The following is a 24318-nucleotide window of genomic DNA, read 5'->3' as shown; positions in this document are numbered from 1 at the left end:
AATCAGAGTCTCTCCCCCCCCCCCTGTCAATCGTGAAACTTTTTGATTCTCTGTGGGTAGTATTAAGATACAATAAATCAGTGCGTAAGCTTCAGTTCATTCGCACTATTTTATATAACTGCCTATCTTACTTTTGGGAGCAGGCGTTTAGAATTAATTTCCAATTAAAACAAATTTGACTTTTCTTAGAGTCTAATTGTCCTTTGCATTTCTCATTAATAAAACCCAATGCGATGTAAGATTATGCAAATAAATCAGGAAGAGCTTTTGATGTCCAAGAATTAAAGAGAGTGGGCGAAAAACGAAATCGCTCAAAACTGCAAGGGGAATGCCGCAGCTACATCACAGAGGCATGAAGAGTACAAGTGGAATAAATACTATTCCCTTTAGAGGAGCGAATATCATACAAAGTGTGTCCCACAAAGCTTTAAAGAGTTGAATAATATCGATTTATAGAGTTAAGTAAAAGTAGAGAGAGGATACATTTTCAGCTGAGGTACTTATTTAAAAAGAAAAGAGAAAAAGAGGAGGAAAAACAGAGAATCCTACAAGGCCAGTTCTAATGCAACTGGTTTTGCTAAGACTCCGAATTAAATATATATACATACAGGTAAATAGAAAAAGCAAATAGAATCGAAGCTGGAACGCTAATAGCATGCCTCTCTATTTCTTATTGGACCCATAAAAGAAAGTGCGCTTTTGGACGGAGGGGGCCGTGGAGACAGCTAGTACATGCATAGAGTTAATGCTAAGATGCATGCATGGACAAATGGTGCATGAGTGGACTTGGTTTATGGATAAATGATGCAAAGAAGGAGCGAGAGCTGGTGTATGGACAGACTGAGTCTACCTACGCCCCTATAGCTATGTCTTCCCCATGGGTGGATGGGTGCATGAATGAAACCGATTCTTTGATAACAATGGAGCATGGATGAAGCCGGTGCATGGAGTTCCACACAGGAGAACACTCTGTAGGGCGAGGGGATCCCCCCCGTGCAAGTGATCCCACTTTGGCTGCTTGTCCTTGACCTTTCACTACTGTTCACCAGCTCCCTTCTTCTCTCCCCCCAGAGGAGAGCAGCAGCCACTCCAGCCAGATCAGCACAACCCACCTTCCTTATGTCCCATAAAGCACCTAGGCAAAGAATCCCTTGGCCAAACGATAACTCCGCCTGCACCAGAAGGTGGCCGAGGCGCGTACACTGCAAGTCCCAGCATGCCAGGTTCCAGCCAGAGACCCGGCTCCTTTGGCGTACGCTGGGTCCATGGCACACTGGGACATGTAGTCTTCGCCAAGAGAAGCCACGCGTGCCAGTTAGCGCGTTGCATGCTGGGAGTTGTAGTTGCACATGTGCACGCGGGGTATGCTGGGATGTGTCGCCTCGTCATTCAAAACTGCCAATCGGCAGGACCCGCGCGGTGGCGGGGGAGGGGCGGCGGAGCTGTGTTGGGGCAGGCGGCCGCGGCGCGCGCTGAGTAGTGGCGGTTGGTGGCAGGCCCAGAGGCGCTATAAACGGGACAGCCAGCAAGGTAGGCCGGGCTCTCTGTGGGCCAGGCGGGAGGGACCGACGCGGAATGGAGAGCCTGGGGCGGGCAGTTGTTTCCCGCTTCTTTCGGCCAGCGGAAAAGGGGCTTAGGCCGGGCCGGGCCGGCTGCACCGCCTCGCCCCGCGCCGGCTCGGGACGGGAGGCTGCCTCAACCCTCCTACCGCCCCTGCAGGGGAACGATTCGCTCCGCCGAGCTGGGAGTGAATCCAAACCAGCCCCAGCGGCCCCCGAGCCCGCGGCTCCCTCAGCCTCTCCGCCCCTCGTGCTGCCCGCTCCCGGAACCTCCCCGCCCGGTCCCGTCCCTGCTCCCGCTCCCCGTCACGCCCCAGCTCCTCTGCCCGCGGCTCTCCCCACGGCGCCTCCCCGCTCCCCTCGGATGCTCCCTATATTGGGGTCCGCCCCTTCAGACCCTCCGCGGCTCCCCCAACACGAGGGCCCGGCTCTCCTCAGGTCCTGGCTCCCAACTTCCCCCGAGGTTCCCCCTGTGTCAAGCCTCCACACAGGGACCCGTGTCTGTTGCTGGCCCTGCCGAACCTCTGCACATGCCCCCGCCTCCCAATCCTGTTGTGGGTACAAGCATGCTCCCCTCTCTCCAGCCTCTCCACACGAGTCCATCGTCCTGGGCATGGGTGCCCCCCACCATCTCCATACACGGGTACCCTCCTAATCAAGTCCTGGGGGCCTCCAGAATCCTCGCTGCTGCACATGGCCCCCAGTGTCACTCTGGGCGCCATTCATCCTTAACCTCTACAGGTGGCCTCTCCAGTCCAGTCCCTGGGATGGGTGGGGCTGCCCCCCAGTCTCCACACATGCTGCCCCCCAGTCTCCACACAGCCTGTCTTGTGCCCCTGTGCCATCCTCTGCAGATGACCCCTTAGTGCTGTCCTGGATGCCTGGTCCCCCGATTACTGTTCTGGGTGCCGGTCATTCAAGCTTCTGCACACGGCCCCTCATTCTTGTCTTGGGTTCACGCCCTTCTAGCATTTGCCTCCCCTCCCCACATCTTGTCCCGGCAGGGCCTCCACCCAATGGTCTCCAGCCTCTGTGCCCACACCTGCAATTATGGGTGGGCCTTCTGGTTCCCAGCTTCAGTCTCTGGAGATGGCCTCCCCACCCCAATTGCATCCTGAGTGCTGGCATGCCTCCTGTCCCATTGTCTGGGCACCCTCCCCCCATCTCATCTTGAGTGGTTCCCCTGTCTAGCCTCAGCCTTCCTGGCAGCCTCTGCACACAGCCCTCAAATGCTATCCCAGGCCTGTGCCTGGGGTGCTTCCGCCAGCCTCCACATACAGTCCCTGAATCCAATCCTGAGTGCCCCCAACCTTTGCACATGGTTTCTCTGATCCCATCCTAGGTGCTCTCTTCCCTACCCAGTGTTTCACCCCCAAACAGCCTCAACACGCTTTCTCCACTCCAAAACAGTCTCTAAGCACTCTCCCTGTCTCCTTCCCTTCTTCCCCCCAAATAACTCCCTGTCTTACCATTTCCTTCCCTCCAAGGAGTCTATACACAAATCAGTCCCTTCCTCTGGAAATATCTTTTGGTGTCCCCTCCCCTGGCAAAGGATATTTAATTAATAAATTATTAGAAAGCGTAGTGTTCGCATACATACATGTGTGTTTATGTATTAACCTATCTGAGGTATTAAAACTTCTTGCTGTTACTTCATCTAAACTACAGCACTCACAAGATCCAATCGTTCCTCTGTTCCCCAACAGATGAAAGTATTGTCCACTCCCTCACCTTCTGGCTTGGACATTGCAGCTACTTCTTCCTTGGGTTTCCTGATACCTACATAACCCATATTCAGTTTACCCAAAATGTAGCTTCTAAAATTATCTTAATAACCCATTGATTGTACCTTGAATCTCTGACTCTTCTCCACTGAATCAAATTTAGACTTTCTGACCTCCCCTTCGCTGCCTACCTACATAACTGCCTCTCTCTACTTATCTGACCGTCTATACTATAGAAATTACCAAAAAGTTAAAACAGTCTTAGAACTTATTGGAGCAGCAGTATAGACAAGCTAGAATTGCTTTTATAAATAGTGTAACTAAACTTCCTTGAAGCTTATGGGAATGGTACCAGCTTTTGAAGCATTTTGTATACTGAGACTCCAATCGGTGACCCTTTTTTTTTTTTTTGGTTCGGCTTTTTTGGTAGTTTTCCTCCAATAGACAATACAGTATTGTATTGCCCTCCATTCTTCTGTTGCTTTTTTTATGCCACCTCCTGTGTATTTGTGGCATGCCCTTCCTCTGGTGTCCCCCAAGCTACTCTTACACCTTATTTAAATTCTGCAAAACTTGCCCCCTCTGGGGTGCCCACAGTAAGTGAGTCAAGGATATTTACTCTTATTTTTTTATACTTATTGTGGTGGGGAGGGGAAGCTAAAAAAAACTTCACCAGCATCACCATAATGTGCAGGTGCTTAAATTGAGTTATGTTGCTGTAAACCTTGGTTTTTTTACCCTATTCAATCCCTATTGATAATCACTTCTATAATATTTGATATTTAATCCCTGAATTTGAAAATACTTCTATATGTCATAAGAACGTAAGAAAGGTCATACTGGGTCAGGCCAATGGTCCATTTAGCCCCGTATCCAGTCTTCTTCCAGTGCCAGATGCTTCAGAGGGAATGAACAGAACCTGATAATTATTGAGTAATCCATGCCCTGTCGTACAGTCCCAGCCTCTAGCAGCTGGAAGTTTAGGGGGACACAGAGCTGAAGCCCTGAAACCCTCCTCTCCGCAGGGCAGAAGCCAATACCCTCCTACCCCACTGCGAGGCAGTCCTGAGCTCCCCACCCCATATCTGGTAGGTGGAGAATGGGGTGGGGGCGTGAATGGCTCCATGAGCCGCACTTTAATGGTAAAAGAGCCGCATGTAGCTCGCAAACCACAGTTTGGCCATCCCTGGAGTATGCCTTTCTATGATTTCTGTATAGTGCCTAGCACACATTTAGGTGCTATAAAATAATAAACAGAACTATTTTCTACAGTTCTCCTATAGTATGTTAGCTTTTAGATGTAGTGACTATTCCACAAACTTGCCACTTTTAACTCCTATTAATTATTGTAATGACAACTAACTTTTCTATAATCTTAATTCAGATGACTGGATCAAACGAATTTAAATTAAACCAACCGCCAGAAGATGGTATCTCGTCCGTAAAGTTTAGTCCTAATACATCTCAGTTTCTGCTTGTTTCATCTTGGGATACTTCTGTCCGTCTCTATGATGTGCCTGCCAACACCATGAGACTCAAGTATCAACATTCAGGAGCAGTGCTCGACTGTGCATTTTATGTAAGTATGTTATCTTGGTTATGTTGGATTCCAGTCATATAACAAAGCTACAAAGAGTACTTTAATCCCTTAAAATAAAGGGGACAGTTGCTTCTTCAAATGCAGTCCGCTTTTTAAAAGTGTTTTAAAAAAAAAAAAAAAAAGGCTACATTTGCCCCTACTATTTTTGTGGTTTTATGACTCTTTAAATTTATTCTTTCTATTGCTGTGTCAAAGACCCATACAAACAGAGGTAATTGATTGTAGTGAAATGGGTTATACAGAAAGTGCAATCATATACAAAGCAAACAAACGGAAATATAGAGATTGTTGCTCTACTTTTTGTCTCCGTGATCTTGGATGCTTCTTTTAAGGAACATTCAGACAGATGTGAATTTTTTTTTTTTTTTTTAAATTCAGGGCAGATGGCCTTGGGCCTGCCAGAACCAACTGGAGGCAATGATCTTGCTGTAATATTGAGGGGATGCAACAATTCTGAAACTCGTTATTCATATTCTAGAATTGTCTTTTAAACTATTGATTTGCTTTTTAAAGCAATTTTTAACTTTACCCATCTGTTATTTAATATTTAGCCTCCGAGCCTCAGATATACTAGAGCTGCTTCAGACCTCTCTGGTGTGCAAAGCTGACTTAAAGATGCCTTATCTACTGCTGCTGGTGGAGGTGGTTTTATTATGTTGACCAGAGATCTCTCTCCTGTCTGCTCGTGTAGCTGTTTCTGTGCTATCTTACAGCAGCATAGGTACATGGGGTTTAGTCATGCAGAGTTCCTATGTCACCCTGTCTTTCTGCAGGGTATGGGACATAGATGGGGGAGCTCCTGCATTCTGGTAATCCCTGACTGCCATAACAGCCCTTTGGGACCATCTACAGTTGATATAGGAATGTTCTGATTTACAGTGAGAGACTGACCTGCTGCCTCTATGCATCTTCTCCTCTTTTATTCCCTCAACCTTGTGATGTGCTGTGTGCCCCTCCACCATAGCTGCAGACCAACTATTTAACAGTGCAGTTCCTCAGTTCATTGTCCAGTTCTGGAAAGTTAAGTATGAAGGTAGCTAGTATGGATATGTGAGAAGTTAGTGTATTATGAATAGTTATAGCTAGTACAAGTATCTTATGTTCAGAATATTTTTCCTTAAAGATCATTAATTTTTGACACAGGAGAAGGTTGAAATAATCACTTGCATCTGTCTAACCTTTAGGTCAGGAAGCTTCTTAATTAATCTTGTAGGGAAACAATATGTGCATTCTAGACAATTTATGGTAATTCTACTATTGTGCAGTCGTGTATTTTTGGGGGGAACCCTTAACTAAACTTCGGAAGTTCTCTTTGAAATAAACTGATAAACTGTAATTCACTTAATATAGGGACTAATTAGAAGGTAGGTCAGGCATTTCTGTTTACCCTTTCTTATAGTACAACAACAAAGGGGTATTCAGTGAAATTGAAAGGCAGTAAATTTAAAACAAATAAAAAAACTTTTTAATACAACAATCAACTAGCATGAGGAACTCATCACCTTAAGATGTCAATATGGCTAAGATCTTAGCATTAAAAAAGGATCGGGCATTTATATGGATAACTAACATTGAGTCAGAATGGTGTGGATGTGTTTTAAAAAAATTTTTTTTGGAAGGGATAGAAACCCTCAGGATAGAAGCCATTTCTAATTAATGGGGTTGGGGAAGAAACGTTCTATTGGGCAGGTTCTTCCATATCTGCCTGTTGCGGGGTTTCTTTCCACCTACATCTGCTACTGGCCAGTATTGGAAACAGCATACTGCATAAAATAGGTTACTGGTTTAATCTGGTATAACAATTTCTGTCTTGCTAATTGACCTGTGCTTTACTTCACTGAGAACATGCACAGGAATCAAAGCATCCTTTAAAATGTCTGTCCAATTGTCACTGCTATTTATAATATTCTTTAGGGGAAAGCAGTTAAATTTCTATTCTCTTTTTGGTGTTCTGGAATACATTAAAAGAGAGCAAACTATTTTAAATGTCCTGCCCCATACATAAACATTCTCTACTGCCATAATATTGATGCATTCTTGGAAGCACTTCCAGTTAGGACTAATTAAACTTACACCTAAGCCTTCTATAGTATATCCTTGGTTCTAGTCAAATTTAACACCCAACCGTTTCTGGGTCTGGTTTTCAGACTTACTTTAAAAGGGACTGTCACATGGCTTACCCTTTAGTGGGTGTCAGATGCCCAGTGTACTTGTAACAGTACACTGAATGGCATGAGCCAACCCTAGTCTGCCAGGGGATAGTTAATTGTCTAAGGCTTTGTCTACGCTACCGAGTTTTGTCGACGCAAGTTATGCTGACATACAGCCATCGCTGTAATTAAACTGCTGTTGCATGCCTACACTATGCTCCTTGTGTCGGTGGAGCGCATCCGCAATAGCAGCTCTTGCATCCACACAAATAGCAGTGTACTGTGGGTAGCAACGGCCACAGGGTGCTTTGGGAAGGGTTTGCAATGGCTCATGGGGGCAGGTACAACATCACAATATGGAGGTTTCTCAATTCCATTGTTCTATGGATAGCCTCCTAGATTGCCAGTCGTTTTTCAGCTGCCTGGTAACTTGCAACCCAGCCATGATGGTCAGAAAGGATGGATTCTGCACTGCTGTTCAGTATTGTGCTTGCAAGGCTATAAGAGGAGCCCAGTGGGGGGCTGTTTGGCTGGGGGGATGCCTTGAAGGAGCATATTAACACTGAGATTCAGTAATGTGTGTTGCTATAGTGTTCTGAGCCTAGCATTGTTTGTTTGAACTGTGCTGTGAACCTTGTAATAATTGCTATGTGTGCCCAAAACATAACACTTCTAAAATCACTTTTTAAAGTAGCACTTGGTAATATGACCAAACTGACACTGCTGAACATTAACACAAGAAGCCCATGGTGGGTGGGTGGGTGGGGGTGTGTGTGTGTGAGAGAGAGAATGTGAGTATGTGTGTCGGGGAAGAGTGAGTGTTGGCATGCTGTCTCTTTAAGTTCAGACAGCAGCCAGAAGCAACCAATCCTGAGGCAGAAGCTGGTGCACAGACAGCTGGTGTCCCCCTATCCTCACACTTCAGCTTAGCAGAGACTGGTACGCTGGTGGAGAGAGGGGGACACCCGGACATCAGCCCCTGCCTCCCTCCCCAGCTCCGCACAGCACAGCAGTCGCTCTCCTCTCTCCCCACCTCCCGCAGCAGCAGCCTTCCCTGTCTACCAACTGCTGCAGTCCTGTATGACCTCTCCACACTGAGCAGTTTCAGAACCTCCTGGGGCTTTGAAGGGGGAGTGGCGCATGCCTGTGTAACTGATGCAGGCAGTGGAGTTCAAAGCAGAGCAGTAACGGTGGGCATTATGGGATACTTCCTAGAGGCCAGTTATGTTGATGTGCCGAATGCAGCGTCTATGCTGACACTTTGTCAATCTAACTTTTCTGCAAAAAGCTCCATGCCTCTTGTTGAGGTGGTTTTATTTCTTTGGCAGGTGGAGCATTTTAGTGTGTACACCTCCACTGTTTTGTCGACAAAAGCTGCCTTTTGCTGACAAAACACACTGTGTGGTATAGACAAGGCTCAAGTAACTGGAAGGCAAGTAACTAAGGAGCATCTGGGCCTAACAAAAGGCTTTGGAGGATTCCGTTGGGGAAGTTTCTGAGAGGAAAGGAGGCTCTGTAGGAGTGGAGCTCCCCGGGAGCCTGAACTAGGCAAAAGCTCTCCAGGTAGAGAGACCTTGAACAAGACTACAAAAGCTCTTGTGGCAGTGGAGAAGCCTGAGACTATACAGCAGAAGGAGCTGCTTTATAGCTCCCACAGACTTTTGTTTTGGGACTTTGTTTATCTGGTCTCTGAAGCATTATACAAATGCTCTTTTATTGAAGGGCAAGAAACTGCTGTCAAGTAGACTTTGATTTCTCCTTTACAAGGCTGTTAGAGTGATCTCATTGACAGGTGGAAACTGAAGCAGGCCACCTCAGCGCCACACTGAGCTACAAGAAGGTGCTTGGGAGGTCATGTGGTGCCCCTTGTACATGGACATACCAGAAGTTAATAGGACTATTAACCTGCATTGACACTCATTTGAAGAATCTTCATGTGTCACTAATTCAGATAGAAAATGGAAAAAATAAAGTTTATTTGTACAATATATCAACTTGCAATTTCTAATAACAAATTTCTAATTATTTTCTTCTACTGAAATCAAAGCACTCCACCTAATGTTGTAAAACCCTTTCATTCCAAAATATTCTCAACTCTTGATTTTAGAAGTTCTGAATGGGTGCATGATCTACCTGTGTGGATCAGATTGTAGGTTCAGGACCTTAACCTCCACCACCTCTACCTATGAATCTCCATCTGTCTTAATTTCCAGCAAGAAAGGAGGTAATTTGGAGTGTGCCCCAGAGGTTAAGTGTGACACCTCGACACTTATTTAAGCCCAGAAAACTGAACATATACAATAAAACAGAATTTCTTATTTCACAGGATCCTACACATGCCTGGAGTGGAGGATTAGATCAGCAGTTGAAAATGCATGATTTGAACACTGACCAAGGTAAGCTGGCTGAATACTGTAATAGATGATTTTTAAGTGAACAAATAACCAGTGGAATTTGTTTTAATTTTATAACTATAAATTAATTGAAAATAAAGTAGTATATGGCTGTGGTTTTTTAGATGGTGGATACGGCTTAAAGAATAAAAGCTGTTTGATTCATGAACCTTCTTTGTACTTAAGTGTAGTGTTTTAGAAAGCAGTCACAGGTGTAATGGGAGAAGCTCCATTTATTTTCATACATTATTATATACTTGTATTGGCTAACTAAAGATTTAATTTATCTTTGGACAACTCTAAACAGAATGAAAAGGAGTACTTGTGGCACCTTAGAGACTAACAAATTTATTTGAGCATAAGCTTTTGTGAGCTACAGCTCACTTCATCGGATGCATCACGGATGTAGCTCACGAAAGCTTATGCTCAAATAAATTTGTTAGTCTCTAAGGTGTCACAAGTCCTCCTTTTCTTTTTGCGAAAAAACCCTACGTAATTAAGGTTGCAAAGTCAAGTACACAAAAATTAGGAAATGCCAAAATTCAGGTTACTTGTGGTACCGGCTTTGCCTACAATAACCATAATCTTTTCTTTTGTCTTATGTTTACATTTTCAACTCTAAAATAACATTCAGTTTTATACATTTAATGAGTATATGCATGCATACCACCTGTGTAACTGGTGATAAATGCAATTTTATCATCTCCCCTCCCCCCTTGCCCTCCCTCCTTCCCTTTTATGGCCTTACATGCATTCTGCTTGCTAATCAGTTTCTATGAGGGAACATTCAAACTTCTGAGCATTTTTTTCTTTTAAAAAGAAACCTTCCAGAAAAATGTTTTCCCCCTTTGTTTTCCAAGCTACTCTAGCTGGAGTTGCAGGAAGATGGGCAATATTGAGTCTTGCTCCAGGAATGTGATTAAGATTTGACTTCTGAATCATAGAATCATAGAATATCAGGGTTGGAAGGGACCTCAGGAGGTCATCTAGTCCAACCCCCTGCTCAAAGCAGGACCAATTCCCAATTTTTGCCCCAAATCCCTAAATGGCCCCCTCAAGGATTGAACTCACAACCCTGGGTTTAGCAGGCCAGTGCTCAAACCACTGAGCTATCCCTCCCCCCTATATCTCATGACATAGTGAGGCCAAAATGGGTTCAATGTGACATTGGGAAGGAATGGTTCCCAGCTTTCCAGCAGGACACATGGAAGGTTTTTCAGTATGGGACCTTATGTCTCAGAAGGCTATTTAAGGGAACTCTAGAAGTTTCTATAATCTTACTAGTTACAATTTTCCTTTCTGTTCAAAGATGTTTGAATCAGGGTGACAAAAGGAGCCAGGTTTTATAGAGAGAGTACCAATACAACTTTAAAAACCTCATACTATTTTTCTGTTTGTATTATGTGGTACGTAGGTGTGAAATGAATAATGATGTGCTATGACTGTTTCATTGTTGCCTTTTGTTAGGAGTGCCTGATTACTCTCAAGTGGCAAAGCCATGAGTTAATATGGCTCTCCCACACTTAACACTGATTAAACTTTTGTAATACACAGTCAATGTCTGAGATTTTCAAAAGAGTCTAAGACTTAGGTGCTCAACTCCCACTGAGAGTCAATCACAGTTGGGCACCTAACTCCCCTTTGTGCCTCTGAAAATCTCCACATGGCTGTCTAATGCCCTTAAGCTCCCTTGAAAATCTCAGACGGTATCTAGACAGTCTACATTTAACACTTTTAAAAGGGTATTGATTGCAAAGATCAGAAGACCAAGCATTCTTTAAAAGATGTCTCAGCATGCCAACACATTAGTGAATGGCAGATTATAGTTTTACTTCTATATTAATATTATTCTGCACTTTTCATTCAAGAAATTGTGGATTTTAATGGAACCAGTAAAGTTACATATAAATCTATTCTCTTGTAGAAAATCTAGTTGGCACTCATGATGCTCCTATCAGATGTGTTGAATATTGTCCAGAGGTAAATGTTATGGTGACTGGAAGTTGGGATCAGACAGTCAAATTGTGGGATCCCAGAACTCCTTGCAATGCAGGAACTTTCTCTCAACCTGAAAAGGTTTGTATTTAAACAATAACTATTATATACGTTAATACTAAGTGTATACTATCATCTGTTAAACTATATATAATGCATGCAGTGACTGGTTAAGAATGAATGTCCTCCAAGCAAGGCATTTCCTTTTAGTTTGTCTACTGGGTGAGAGGATGTCTTGTGGCACTGTCAAGGGCCCTTAGGAAACGTCCTACCTTGACACTATGGCTATTATAAGATCTGAAACTTGTATGTTAGCTGACATAGAATCATAGAAGATCAGGGTTGGAAGGGACCTCAGGAGGTCATCTAGTCCAACCCCCTGCTCAAAGCAGGACCAATCCCCAATTTTTGCCCCAGATCCCTAAGTGGCCCCCTCAAGGATTGAACTCACAACCCTGGGTTTAGCAGCAGGCCAATGCTCAAACCACTGAGCTATCCCTCCCCCCAAATATGAGATATATGAGAAATAATCTTCAAGGGCAAGCCTAGGCTTCAGATTTACAGCAGCTGCACTGTTGTAGTGCTTCTGGTGAAGATGCTTTAAACTGATGGGAAAGAGCTCTCCCATCGTCTTAATAATTCCACCTCCACGAGAGGTGGTAGCTATGTTGGTGGGAGAAGCTCTGCCGCTGACATAGTGCTGTCTGCGGTGAATTATTCCCCCCCCCCCATAGTAATGTAGTTATACTGAAATAATTTTGTAGTGTAGCTATGCTTTGGTGTATAGTGTTCTGTATATAGTATAAGTCTTTAGCTAGTCTGTGAAGATTAGTACAGTAATCCTTAGTTTAAGGATTCCAGCTTTCATTAGGAAAGTAGGACTTTATTCTCAACACTTCTTTGTAGTCTTTGGTAAACAAATCAAATTCTTGTACATAGAGACAAATTTGAAGAAAATGTAGAGCTCATGAAAGTAAGACTAATTTCACTGGCTTCAGTAAGATGTATTGAAGGATGTGGTGTGTAAACTTCCCCAAACAATTCTACCACTGTGCCTCAATAGTGATCTGCACCTCTGCTGTTCAAATTCTGGGATTTTACAGACCAAAGCCACCAGTAGTTTTGAATTCTGTTGTGGTCTTATGATGTGCAGTATATTGAATGGTGGGAGAAATTAGAATATGAAAGAAAAAATTTACTTTGTGTCAACTAAATCATTTAATCATTTTTGTGATAAGTTGAATTTTAGTCAGCATTAGCAGAGAAGATGTGCTGCCATTTCTTCGCTGTTATTAATATGCAACTCTGCTGCTGACAAGTGTAGAAGGAAAAGAGTAAGTATGACATTGTAAGCTTTAGTCACATAGAATGCTAACCTTTTCATTGTAGGCAACAGTCTCACTGGACATACATGAAGATTATATATTGTATCACTATATCGTCATAACCAGATGCTAGCTACTTTTAAGGAACACTTTACAGTTCTGCATTACTATTGATTTCATCCATTTCTTTAGACTATACATGTGGTCCAGTTGTAGTTAGAGCTATCAGTATGTTCCATGTTGCATCTAAATAGCTATTATTTTTGCCCACAACATAGCTGAATCTATTTCTGGTAAGAACTTGATTCTGAATCAAATAATTGCATTAGTTCTGGTTTTTTATTTATAGTTGTATGTAGCATGTAAAGAACTATGATAAATTGCTGACAGAATATCGTTTTATGGACAGCCACACTGAATCAAGCTGCTTATTGGTTCAGCAAGGTTCATTATGTCACTTTTTTAATATTGTCTTTGATAAATGTGTACATCTAGTCAGCTACATGGTAGTGGTTTCATTTGATTTATGATTGCGAGGTGTAGAAACAATGCTTATTATACAGGTGTGACAACAGTTTGTAAAGAAGATTTAGGATGTTTAACATTCTTAATGTGGTTATTCCTATGTATGTGAAAATTTATATTGTTTGTGTGAATGTCTGTTTATACCTGCATCAAATTTTATGTAATAGTCAAAAATGATCATTATTTAAAATGTATAACTCCTTGTGATTGTCAATATAAATGTAGACTATTAAATTCTTTTCATTATATAATCTGAAGTAGAATAGTTTTTTGACAGTCCTATAAAACTGTTGGGAAGTATTTAATTTATGTTTAAAACTGAATCTTATTCAAATGCTTGTCCTGGCTTTGTGCTCCTATTTTTCTTGCCTTTTTCATAAAAGGAAGGCAAGTGGGATTGGGCCATTAGATTTCTTTAGAAATTTCTGATATATCTTAGATAGACTGAACATTAGAGAGCCATCCCATTAAAAAGCGAGAACAAATTTCAAGTATTCAAGCATGTTTTTAGAAACAAAGTTAATTAGCAAGACACCGTTCCTGAATGTAGGTAGGATAATACATAGAAAGACCATATCAAGTAGTTTAGGACCAAAGGTGGTTTTGTAAAAACACTTTTAAAAACCCTGAGATACATGGAACTGTGTTAAATAAAACCAATTTTTCATTTAATTTAATGAAGCATTTCCTTACAGTGTTAGCAAAACTCAGCAGCATCATGGGTAGTACATGAAACCAGAAAATGCAGTTAACTTCTCTAGTTTCGCTGTACAAATAGATGTCCAAATTAAACAGCATAAGTGGTGAACAATATATTTAACTTTTTTTAGTTCTAATGAGATGCTGACATCATAAGTAGAATGTTATATATTTAGCCATGTTAACTTGCTTTAGCATAAGCTTGTTTTTACTACTTGCCACTCTTACTAACATTCCGGTGGCAGCAGCACATCTGTGTGTTAGCTGGATTTTTTCTGGCTATGTGTCATCAGAATGCTTAATTGAATTCTGATTGCAGAATCTTTACTGATGATGGGATACAAAAACAACCCAAGCTTGATTTTATTTTTTTCTTTCAGATCTCAGGTTGAGTGTACACATCTAGTAGTTAGAAACCCATCTCTTGCAAACTTAAAAGATTCTGTGAAAGTTATTGAGGAAACAATAAACATGAACCCTTATGATGTCATTTATCAGAGTAGCATTGCACTTTATGAGCTCTGATTTTTTTTTCCAGATGTGCCAAGTATCTCTGCTCTGATTGACTTAATTTAGAATTGTGGTTGCTCAACATCTTTGAAAACAGGTTTTAATATTTCTTTTTTTAGCAGCATACCCCTTAATGATACTCCCTTTTGATTAACAAAGCTCATGTCTGAGAGGTTTTTTTTTAAAGAAACAGGATTATAAGGGGGAAGAAAACAAAAGGAAAATATTTGGTAGAGTACTGTGTGATTGGTCTACAGGGTTAATATGATAGTGGCTGCAGGTTCGTGCACATTATGAGTAAAGACGAGTTCCAATTTGGATAACCTTTTCTCTCTTTCAGTTACTTATAATTTTTGCAAATTACTTTTTTTGGTCTGAAATTTTCCATTTATGTATGTAAAAACATTCCCTTTTTACTCAAACTGCCCATGGGTAACACAGTAGCTGAAGGCAGAAATATCAAACTTGGCTTGTTGTGTGGATCTGACTGAGATAAGGAATAAGATAATTTTGAATAAAATTGACTGAGTGATTAAAGTCTGAAATGTCATATGTACATATTAGCTAAAATACAGCACAAAGTTCAATTCTACATATACAATGCTACAATATTAAGCTGTATTTTAAGGTATGCACCAAGGCTCAGAGTTAAGGCAGAATTTGCATCTTCATGTCGTGTACTGCCAGACCAGCTAGGCTCCTACAGACTATGGCAACTCTTAAATCAACAGCACTTAAATTACAGGCTGAAAAAAAAAATCTATAGCTATACTTAATTGCAGAGGTCATCTGTTTTTTAATTGCATGTTCCAGTTAATTCATCACTTGATGATAAAAGGTGGATATTCAGGTGAAACAAACTAGTAATATTTTTGTACACTTCTTTTGAAAAGGTGTACACTCTCTCTGTGTCTGGAGATAGACTTATTGTGGGGACTGCAGGTCGGAGAGTTTTGGTGTGGGATTTGCGGAACATGGGTTATGTCCAGCAAAGAAGAGAGTCAAGTCTGAAGTATCAGACCCGTTGCATCAGAGCGTTCCCAAACAAACAGGTATGTTTGCTATGCAGTAAGTCTATCCCTGGTTCAAAAAACTTAATCTTCTGTAGCAAAAATGGATTTGTGTTGATTTCTTACTCAACTCAGTACATTTTTTACTCATTTAAAAAGTTATTTAACTTGAATTCATAGTTTAATTTTAAGAGATTAATGACAGCTATTGAGCTACTTGTTTCCATGTTCTTTTGTAAACACTGTGTAGTTTTAAAATGTTCACTTAAAGCCCCAACCCTTTTTTCTTTGCTCTCCTCACTCTTCTTCTTTTAACCTTTCCCTCTTTAGCACATTTAAAAAAGGATGATTGTTAATGCATCAGAACACTGACAATTAAGCCTTTCCAAAATAGCAAAAGAGGCAGAGGAGGAGAGAGAAGAGAAGATTACTGTTACTGTGTGACTTTTAGGCATATATGCCATCAGTTCCTCAAGAGGTGCTCAATTCTGCAACAATAGTGTGGCCTGGGCTATAGATAAGTGTAGTAGTATGCAGCATATTTAATTAAAAATTGTTGTAAGCTTATTTACTACTTGCTCCCTTACTGTTTTGACTCCTTGCTCTACTGGGTTCCCTTTAGAGTCTTTGATGGCCATGCCTTGTTAGCCAGAGGGAATTGCATAAGAATAAGTAAGGTCATCTTTCCTTCCATCATTCCCTTTCCAAGGGTTTAATGGGGTGCCTCTGCAGTGCTCCTGGAGTGGAAAGCAAGGAACAATTTGGAACAAACTTTTCAGGTGCAAGTAGTGACAGCTGGATAATACATGCAGTGGGAGGCCTAGTTATTCATTCTAGAGCTAGTGTGAGTAGAAATACACCAGGCACACCAGGTGTGGGGCAGGTAGGCTCAACCAGGCAGGATCCAAGTGTGGAGGGGCTCAATGTGGGGCGAAAGGATTCTGTGTAGGACAACCTGGGTGCAGACAGCTCCGTGGGGGGTCTAGGTTTGGGGGGATCTGGATGCCCAGAGGTTCGTTTGGGGGATGGGGGGGTTTCCAGGTGAGGGGCAATGAGACTCTGCAGGGACTTCCAGGTAAAAGTGGTTGAGGCTCAGCGGAGGGGTTTGGGTGTGGTGGTCTGGGTGCTGGGGGAATGGGGATGGGGTGGGTGTCTGGGTGCAGCTAATTGGGGGTCAGGGTGGTGGGCTCAGGGTGGTGCAGGAGGGTGGGGGTTTCAGTGCAGGGAGCTCAGTGAGGGGGTGGTCTGGGTGCATGGGTGGGGGTCCAGAGGCAAGGGGTCAGAGTTATGGGGGGCTCCAGATGCAGGGGTTGAGGTTCAGTGAGGTGGGGTTTGGGTATGGAGGGCTAGGGAGGTTCTGGGTGAACAGGGTGAGGCTTGGCAGAGGTGTCTGGGAATGGGAGTCCAGATGCATGGGGGTTGGGTGGATGGGGGAGCAACTCCCCATACAGTGACCCCTCCCCCACAGTTGAGGAGTGATGGGAGCAGGAAGCGGGGGAGGATGCTGAGCTTCCTGTGGCTGGGGGAGGTTTCTGGAGGTGGGTCTGACACAGCCCCAGCCACTCCTTGCAGGGGAAGAGGAAGTCCCATCCTCTCCTGCCTCCAACCCCTCCCAGGGTAGGAGCCACTGGCTGGGGTGTCCCCAGCCCTGCGGTGATTTACCTCTCTGCCGGTTGCTCCAGGTGCCTGAAACAATGTACCTGCGCAGCTAGGACATGGTGCATGACTGCTCTTGCAGCTTCCCTTTGCTTCCCTGTCAGAAAGTCATTTTTCTGTGGGGAAGCAAAGAAATCTGGGGGGGGACATAAATACTGTGCATGCGCAGTGGTGCAGAATTCCCCCAGGAGTTTAGAAAGCTATATCTTTCTATCTCTGATACTTGTGGTGGTGGTGTTCCAGTTACAACTTGACACTTCAGACTATACTTGAGTCTGGGATTTGAATAATCTTGCTTCAGGTAAGCCTCATTATTTTCCTATTTCTGAGAAACTTTTATACTAAAGCCATGGCAAAGTTACAGTAAAAAGAGCTCTTTAAATTTGCTATGTGCCAGTACTATAGTTAGGTAGAGAAGCAGATGCTTTTTTGGAGTGCAAGTGGTGTGCTCTGAAATTACTATTCTGATTTATTTTGTGCATTTAGTTGAATGCATTTGTGAATTTAGTTGCTAACCTGAACTAGTTTTAATGAAATAATATACTGGAAATATGACCTGTCACCCTCTGAGCTTCTGTGAAAGTTGTGATCAGTAGGGTGTGTGGGGCAGGTGGCCATATATGGAGTGTTCAACTCTGTAACTTGCTGACCACTATGGGTGTGAAATCAGAGGTGTAATTAGGGCCTGTGGGTAACAGTTCTAGACTCACTAAGCTTTTATTTGAGGTGCAGTTGCAAGGAAGCTTTTTCTTGTGACTTTTTAATTATTAAATTGTGTGGATGGGCCCTGAGTTGTATACCTGGGAACCATAAATATGAAAGAAAATATTCATAAATTTTTGTGAAAATTGTTTCTTGTGTCTGGTTCTAGAAATATATAAGATTAATCGTAGTTAACAAAACTTCTGCATACAAATCTGATGACAGGTGTATTTTTATTTATTTTTTTGGCAGGGTTATGTTTTAAGCTCTATTGAAGGCCGTGTTGCAGTAGAATATTTGGATCCTAGTCCTGAAATACAGAAGAAGAAGTATGCATTCAAATGTCACAGATTAAAGGAGAATAATATTGAGCAGATTTATCCAGTTAATGCCATTTCTTTCCATAACATCCACAACACATTTGCTACAGGTACAGTAGATGCTTATCAGGTTGTATCACATTATTGGTACTAAAGATGTTTAAGTACATCTAGTTCTTGTTAGGCTTCAATTAAGAAGTTTCAGCTGTTACTGGAACACTTGATACACTATACTTAATGCTTTTAACAAGATGTTGTAATTTTTCTTTTGATGCAGTGGGACCTAAACTTAACAGGTTTATTTCTTTAACACATTAATTGTGGACTCTTCTGTGTTACAAAACTGCTTCATAGTGTCCTTGAACAGACAAAATAATTCATTATAATGTTTGTCACTGTCTGGTTGCATTAAATGCTATAACAGTTTGGTTTTCTTCCAGTTACAATATCTTAACTCTTTTTTTCCATAATCCATTTGTAGGTGGCTCTGATGGATTTGTAAACATTTGGGATCCATTTAATAAGAAGCGACTGTGCCAGTTCCACCGGTATCCCACCAGCATAGCATCGCTTGCCTTCAGTAATGATGGAACCACGCTTGCAATAGCAGCATCATATATGTATGAAATGGATGACATTGAACATCCTGAAGATGGTATCTTCATTCGCCAAGTGACAGATGCAGAAACAAAACCCAAGTGAGTCTGCTTCACCTGTATTTGAACCTTTTTGAGCATTCATCCCAGGATTTATTAATTTTCCTGAAGTCATGAATAGCATTATTGATGCCTAGTAGATAGTGCAGCTTGACAGTAGGGTTGGAGTTGATTTTATCTTGTTCTCCCAAGCTTTCAATATCCGTAGGTTGATAGATGTCTGATGGCTAAAATTGTGTCTAGTTGTTTTGTAACAGGAGAATGTCAAACTCCCATTCTTTTTGAATAAGCACTTCTATTTGAAGCTAAGGAGTTATTGCTGACTCACTTCTTCAAAATTAAGTTGAAGATTTCAAGAATAATTCATTTTGAGCAAATTTTGCTGTATTGGATCTTTAAGACTTTGAACTATTAATCTTTTCTTTACACACTGATAATACATCTAACCTTTCCCCTTCAAAGCAAATGCATTGAACTGGTTCTACGGAATGCATAAAATCAAGTAAAGGGGTTCCCATCCTATGTATCTTGGAGAACAGTCTCTTTGTATTTTGAGTATTTAACCCTTTAACAACAGACTCTATGCCACCATTTCTGGCAAAGGGAAAACCAATGATGTTTTTAGTGCCAGGCAGCATAGGCTTCTGTTAATGCTCACTTGAAAGAAAGCTAAATGGAAAAACTGACATCACAATACAGAATTGTACACTGGAATAACCTCTATAGTTTGTGATCTGGCACTAGGTTAAATATGCAGGTTTAACAGCCTGGTTATTATAAAGGTTTGTTACTGCTCACTAGTTTTTTGCTTTTCTAAATCTCAAACTGCTTTATTTTTATGTTTTAACTATTTTGTTCTGGGAGTTACTATTCTGCTTATTTGGTATAGCCAGTCTCCAGAGTTTTGGATCCTTTGAGTCTCAAGATTATGTGATTTATTAAAAATCAATCAATATTGCATCTCACTTTGGAACAGATACTCTGACATTGTTCTTTTTCTCTTTTAATGCACTGCTCCACAGGCTATCATGCAGTGACACTTGTTTTAAAACATCACAATTTTATGGTTATTTTAATAACAGTTATGGTAGAACACTAGAATAACTGTCAAAGTGTCTGGGGTTTGTCCCCTGCCTCTTACAGTCTGCCCTGAGGTTAGCACCCACATTTGTGAGCCATCCAAACAGGTTATGTGTTCTATACTTAGATTTCAACAACCAAGTATCAATTGTGAACTCCTCAAGTACTATAACAGCCATAACATGGAGTGTCAGACAGGCCCCTGGAGCACTCCAGACTCTATCTTGCCACCCAGGCAAGCCAGCCTGTGTGACAGATGGTCCTTTATACCAAAAATCTCAACAATATTCAGGTTACTCTCAGTCCCAATGAACCAGTCACTTACCCCTGTTCAATTGTACCTTAGATCTCTCACCAAAGACAGTGCTTGTAGCCAATCCTATGATAAACTATCTAAGGATTTATTAACTAAGAAAAAAAAATTAGTAATTTACAAGGTTAAAGCAGGTAAACAGACACGCGAGTTAGTCTTCGGTTCCAAAAAGTAATGGAAGCTGCTCTAATATGCAAGCTCTGTGCCTCCTTGCGGGCTAACCCGAGCTAAGCAGCTTGGGGATCCCTTCCTTATGCCTTCTCCAAATTCCAAGCAGCATAGTGTTACAGGTCCTTCTAGTCAGGGATGTTTATTCCCTTCCCCCAAAGTTCAAACTGTGGTGGGACGAAGGTTTGTACATGTTCCCTCTTCATGGTTGTGGCAGGAGCAATCAACAGTATTTTGTCCATTGATGTTCCACAGTGGTTTCTCTGGTCTTTTGTTGGTTGGAAGATGACACCTCTTGGTAAACTTGGGATTTTTAAAAATCAGTAACTGTAAGATAAAACAAATACTTACCGTTACGGGGCTTACAGTGGTAAGAGCTGTTTTCAACTATTTTTATCTATTGTTGGTTGTGGTTGCTAATTCTGTAGATGCTTCATTCTGCCTTATGAGGAGGTTAATCTACAATTAAACAATATTTCCTCTTGGCCCTCCATTATTTTCTGAAACAGATGGTTCATCGTTTCCTGGGCTGTTAAACACAGTGAGGTTAAGGTTAGACTCTTGGGAATCAGCTAGTTTTGAATCTTATTAGGCTGTAGAAGGAAAACTAATCAGAATACTCCTTAATATCATTTTGTGACTGTAAACAATTATTTATTAGCAAACAATTGATCCCAGAAGGGCAAATTGTTTGAGTCAGTAATGAGCTGAGAAAAGACAGAGCATATCTGTGTATTTGGAAAATAATTGTAACGTAATTGCAATGCATTTAGACAGGCATCTATTTGGACCTGTTTCTATCTTTAAATGAATTTCTGAAAACATTAACAAGGTTTATATGCTTTTCTGACATTTATAAGTTGCTTGTGCCAACCTTAGGACACCAGCTTTCTGGTGACTAAGAATGATTTTTAGTACCGAATATTATAGTGGGAATGCATCATATCAATGTTTGCTCCTAAAATGGAGCACTTTTCCATAGCTCTCTGCATAATAGCTTCAGTTAGTAGTGCTTTTCAGTGACTTTTTCAACTTTTTCAGGTTAATGTGAACCATCTTACATTTGCAGATATTTCATTTTACAGATATTTCATTTTAAGCACATGGAAAAATGCCTTTTAAATAAAGGATATTTGGGAGGCTTATGACTTGCTGACAAACTACTACATATTTTTGCTACAGTAAAATAGTTGTCCTTTCTGTGCTGTTCTGGATTAATAACATCTTTATTTTGTATAGAAATTTTGAAGATATGAATGTTCTAAAAAGTCTCACTTGTTGAAACACACTTTCTTTATTTCAGATCTACTTAAAGTTCCTGCAAAAAGCTTCCTCTCCTTTCTCTACGAAAGATTTATTTACCTGCTCCTAACCTGAAATGGTGATTAAAGGATAATTTTGGGAAGAACAACTTTTTGTAGTGCTTTTACTTCTTACCGAAAAAATGTGTGTATTTATGTACCTCATATGCTGTACTCTACTGTCATATCTTTTCTATTTAGAACATCAGAGAATCAATGTTTTCTTTAACCACAGTCTGAAATGTAAATTAGTTCTTTCCTGTAAGCAAATTTACTGCATTTTGTAATTTTTTTAACTCTGGGAAGTTCCAGTGATCTCTGAACTGCTCAATAAATCTCTTTCAAAAAACCTTATCTTTAAATGCATTGGGTAGTGTAATTTTAATGTTCTGTGAAAATCTTTGAAGTAGTGTGACCTCCAGGATGGATAATTGGACATGAGTTCTGAGGACGTGGGCTATGGAAAATTATGTAACCTTTTTCTTTTTTCCCCATCAAATAAAATGGGGCTACATACCTCACGGGGATGTTGATTATTCAATCACTGTTCTTTCAATGCTTGCAAAGTTATAAAGTATAAGTAAGGCTAGTCTGTAGTGACAACTTTATTGCTAGTGCAGAAAATTTTCCCATTTGAAGGAAAAAAGCAAAGTGTGAAGTGCATGAAATTCAGACTGTCAGTGCTTCAGTTACTGCATGTTCAGAGAAAAGCCTGAAATCAGTTATGCTTTGGAACAATTGAGAATGGAGAAAGGGAAGTTGGCTGGGACTGGGGCTTTTGCCGCAGCAAAGTGGCCTACCCTTGGTTGCAGGCTCAGCCTGAGACCCCAGAGGACACAGAACAGCACAAGAAGTGCAGAGAAAAGAAATTTATAAGAATGGGAACCCAGTTCTTCCAAAGAGACCCCCATTCTGCTCAGGAGAGGGCAATGTCCCTTTTCTCCTGATTTCATGCTTATTTTGCTGCTACCTCTTGCTGTTCAGTGGTTTAGGCTGCAGGCAGACTTCTTGATTCAGCAGCTCAGGGGCAGGAGGAGAAATAAACCAAAAAGCAAGCGTTCCCGTATGGAAACAGTACTACTAAAATACAATTCCAATTTACAAGTGACTTTGTAAAATTAGCAAAATGTTTGCATATTTATCTTCCTGATCATATCTTGACTTAGAGAAATATATCTTTTTCCAGCTTTTGCATACTCAGTCTGGTGTCAAGCAATTTAGCTAGCCTCTTTCAGTCTCTCATTGCTGACAGGATTCTTCAGTCTTTATAGTTACAGAACAATTGCCATATTGGATCAGACCCAGACCAGCATTCTGTCTCTAACAATGGCTAATTACCAGATGCTTTATAGGAACGTGCAAGAGACCTGCCGTGCACATAGAACAATTCTGCTGATCACGTCCAAGCTAGAATAGAATCCAGCCCACTTTCATGTAGCTTATCTGGCTGTGCAGTACTAATAATACTAATAAAATGTGGTTTAAAAACTCAGTTTAGTCAGTGAAGCAAACAGATGTGGTGCACACAGGAAAATTAATATTAAAGTACCATTTTTACAGTCATTCAGATTATTTTTTCATTAAAAGCAGCCCTCTTTTTTTAGCTTGGTGGCATTTACATTGGGTAATCTGCCATTCAGTGCTTTGGGTAACTCCAAATCCTGTGTTCTCATCCTGTGTTCCTACCTGCATGCCATCCTTAAAGTCGTCTTACGTATAGTAGAGGTTCAGATGCAGACTCTATTGAAATACGTCCAAACAATTTCTATGTAAGTTTTGCTTTTGATTCTTGCAACTTTTCAAAGGAAATCTCTAGAAAGCTAACGAGTGGAAATTCTTTCTGTATGGTGAAGATGAAACACTATCCTTTTTTAAAACCTTATAGAAAGCAATGATTTCTGCTACTGGCTATTTAAATAGTGTTTGAAACTTTGTGCTGTGAAATTTCCTATTTTGCTTATTGAAAAATAGCTAAAAATATAACTATTATAAGTGCTAGTGCAGTTTAGTGTCAATTTATACCCTGGGAAAATCCAAGCTGCAAGGATGCAAAATTCTTACCATTTATAAATACAAAGGTACCTTCCATGCTTGTACCTTATGTATTAATGAATCATCATATTTTAACATGCATAACCCATCCCAGTTACCAAAGCAAATATGTGGGATAACAATTGATAGGATTTCCCACTGACACTATGAAAGGATAAGTTTTCTTGTTTTATATAGTTGCTTGAAAACGGCTGGTGTGAAGGAAAAACAGTTATGTCAGGTTGTCTAACAGTGGTAGAAAGAAACATTAGTTGGTCCAGGGCAACAGCTGTGTTAGTATCTGAGGCAGGAATATATGTAGTTAGAATAGACATTTCTTTTATAAGGAGATTAATCTGCCTTTTATTAGCTTTCTTCTAGAAATATAGATAAAGAGAAGGATTTGGAAGCCGAAAAAATCATGAGAAGCCTTTTCTGAGCTATATGAGAAACAGCTGAACAAAGAAGATATACTGACTCCTGATCAGAAGAATTGAGATCTTAAAAAAGGTCTTAAGTCATTACCTCTTGCTGCATGTTGAGGGCCTTACAGAAAACATGGAGTCGTTGCCGTCATTCTAATAGAATCGTCCATCATCAT

At 41.1% G+C, this 24318-nt stretch overlaps 1 protein-coding gene across 2 annotated transcripts; it reads left to right on the top strand.

Annotated features, from left to right (window-relative positions):
• Window positions 1–1395: 1395 nt before the first annotated feature.
• BUB3 (BUB3 mitotic checkpoint protein) lies at window positions 1396–22040 on the top strand. Of its 2 annotated transcripts, XM_048858574.2 has the most exons (8): window positions 1396–1530; window positions 4668–4862; window positions 9360–9429; window positions 11351–11502; window positions 15374–15532; window positions 18101–18278; window positions 18650–18866; window positions 21689–22040. In XM_048858574.2, the coding sequence occupies exons 2-8, from the start codon at window positions 4668–4670 to the stop codon at window positions 21696–21698; spliced, it is 981 nt and encodes a 326-aa protein (XP_048714531.1). In that variant the 5' UTR covers window positions 1396–1530; the 3' UTR covers window positions 21699–22040. The 2 variants fall into 2 exon arrangements, with proteins under 2 accessions (XP_048714531.1, XP_048714532.1); XM_048858575.2 differs by lacking the exon at window positions 21689–22040 and having other exon boundaries at window positions 18650–18870.
• The last annotated feature ends 2278 nt before the right edge of the window (window positions 22041–24318 follow it).

This window comes from Caretta caretta, chromosome 7, assembly GCF_965140235.1.
Source record: "Caretta caretta isolate rCarCar2 chromosome 7, rCarCar1.hap1, whole genome shotgun sequence".
NCBI classification, from domain to species: domain Eukaryota; kingdom Metazoa; phylum Chordata; order Testudines; family Cheloniidae; genus Caretta; species Caretta caretta.
Note: the sequence above shows the minus strand (reverse complement) of the source record. Positions and strands in the feature narration are given on the sequence as shown.

Coding starts and splice junctions, on each gene's coding strand:
- BUB3 (XM_048858574.2), top strand. CDS start 4,668: ATGACTGGATCAAACGAATTTAAATTAAACCAACCGCCAGAAGATGGT. Junction 4,863..9,359: donor TGCTCGACTGTGCATTTTAT/GTAAGTATGTTA, acceptor CTTATTTCACAG/GATCCTACACATGCCTGGAG. Junction 18,279..18,649: donor CCACAACACATTTGCTACAG/GTACAGTAGATG, acceptor ATCCATTTGTAG/GTGGCTCTGATGGATTTGTA.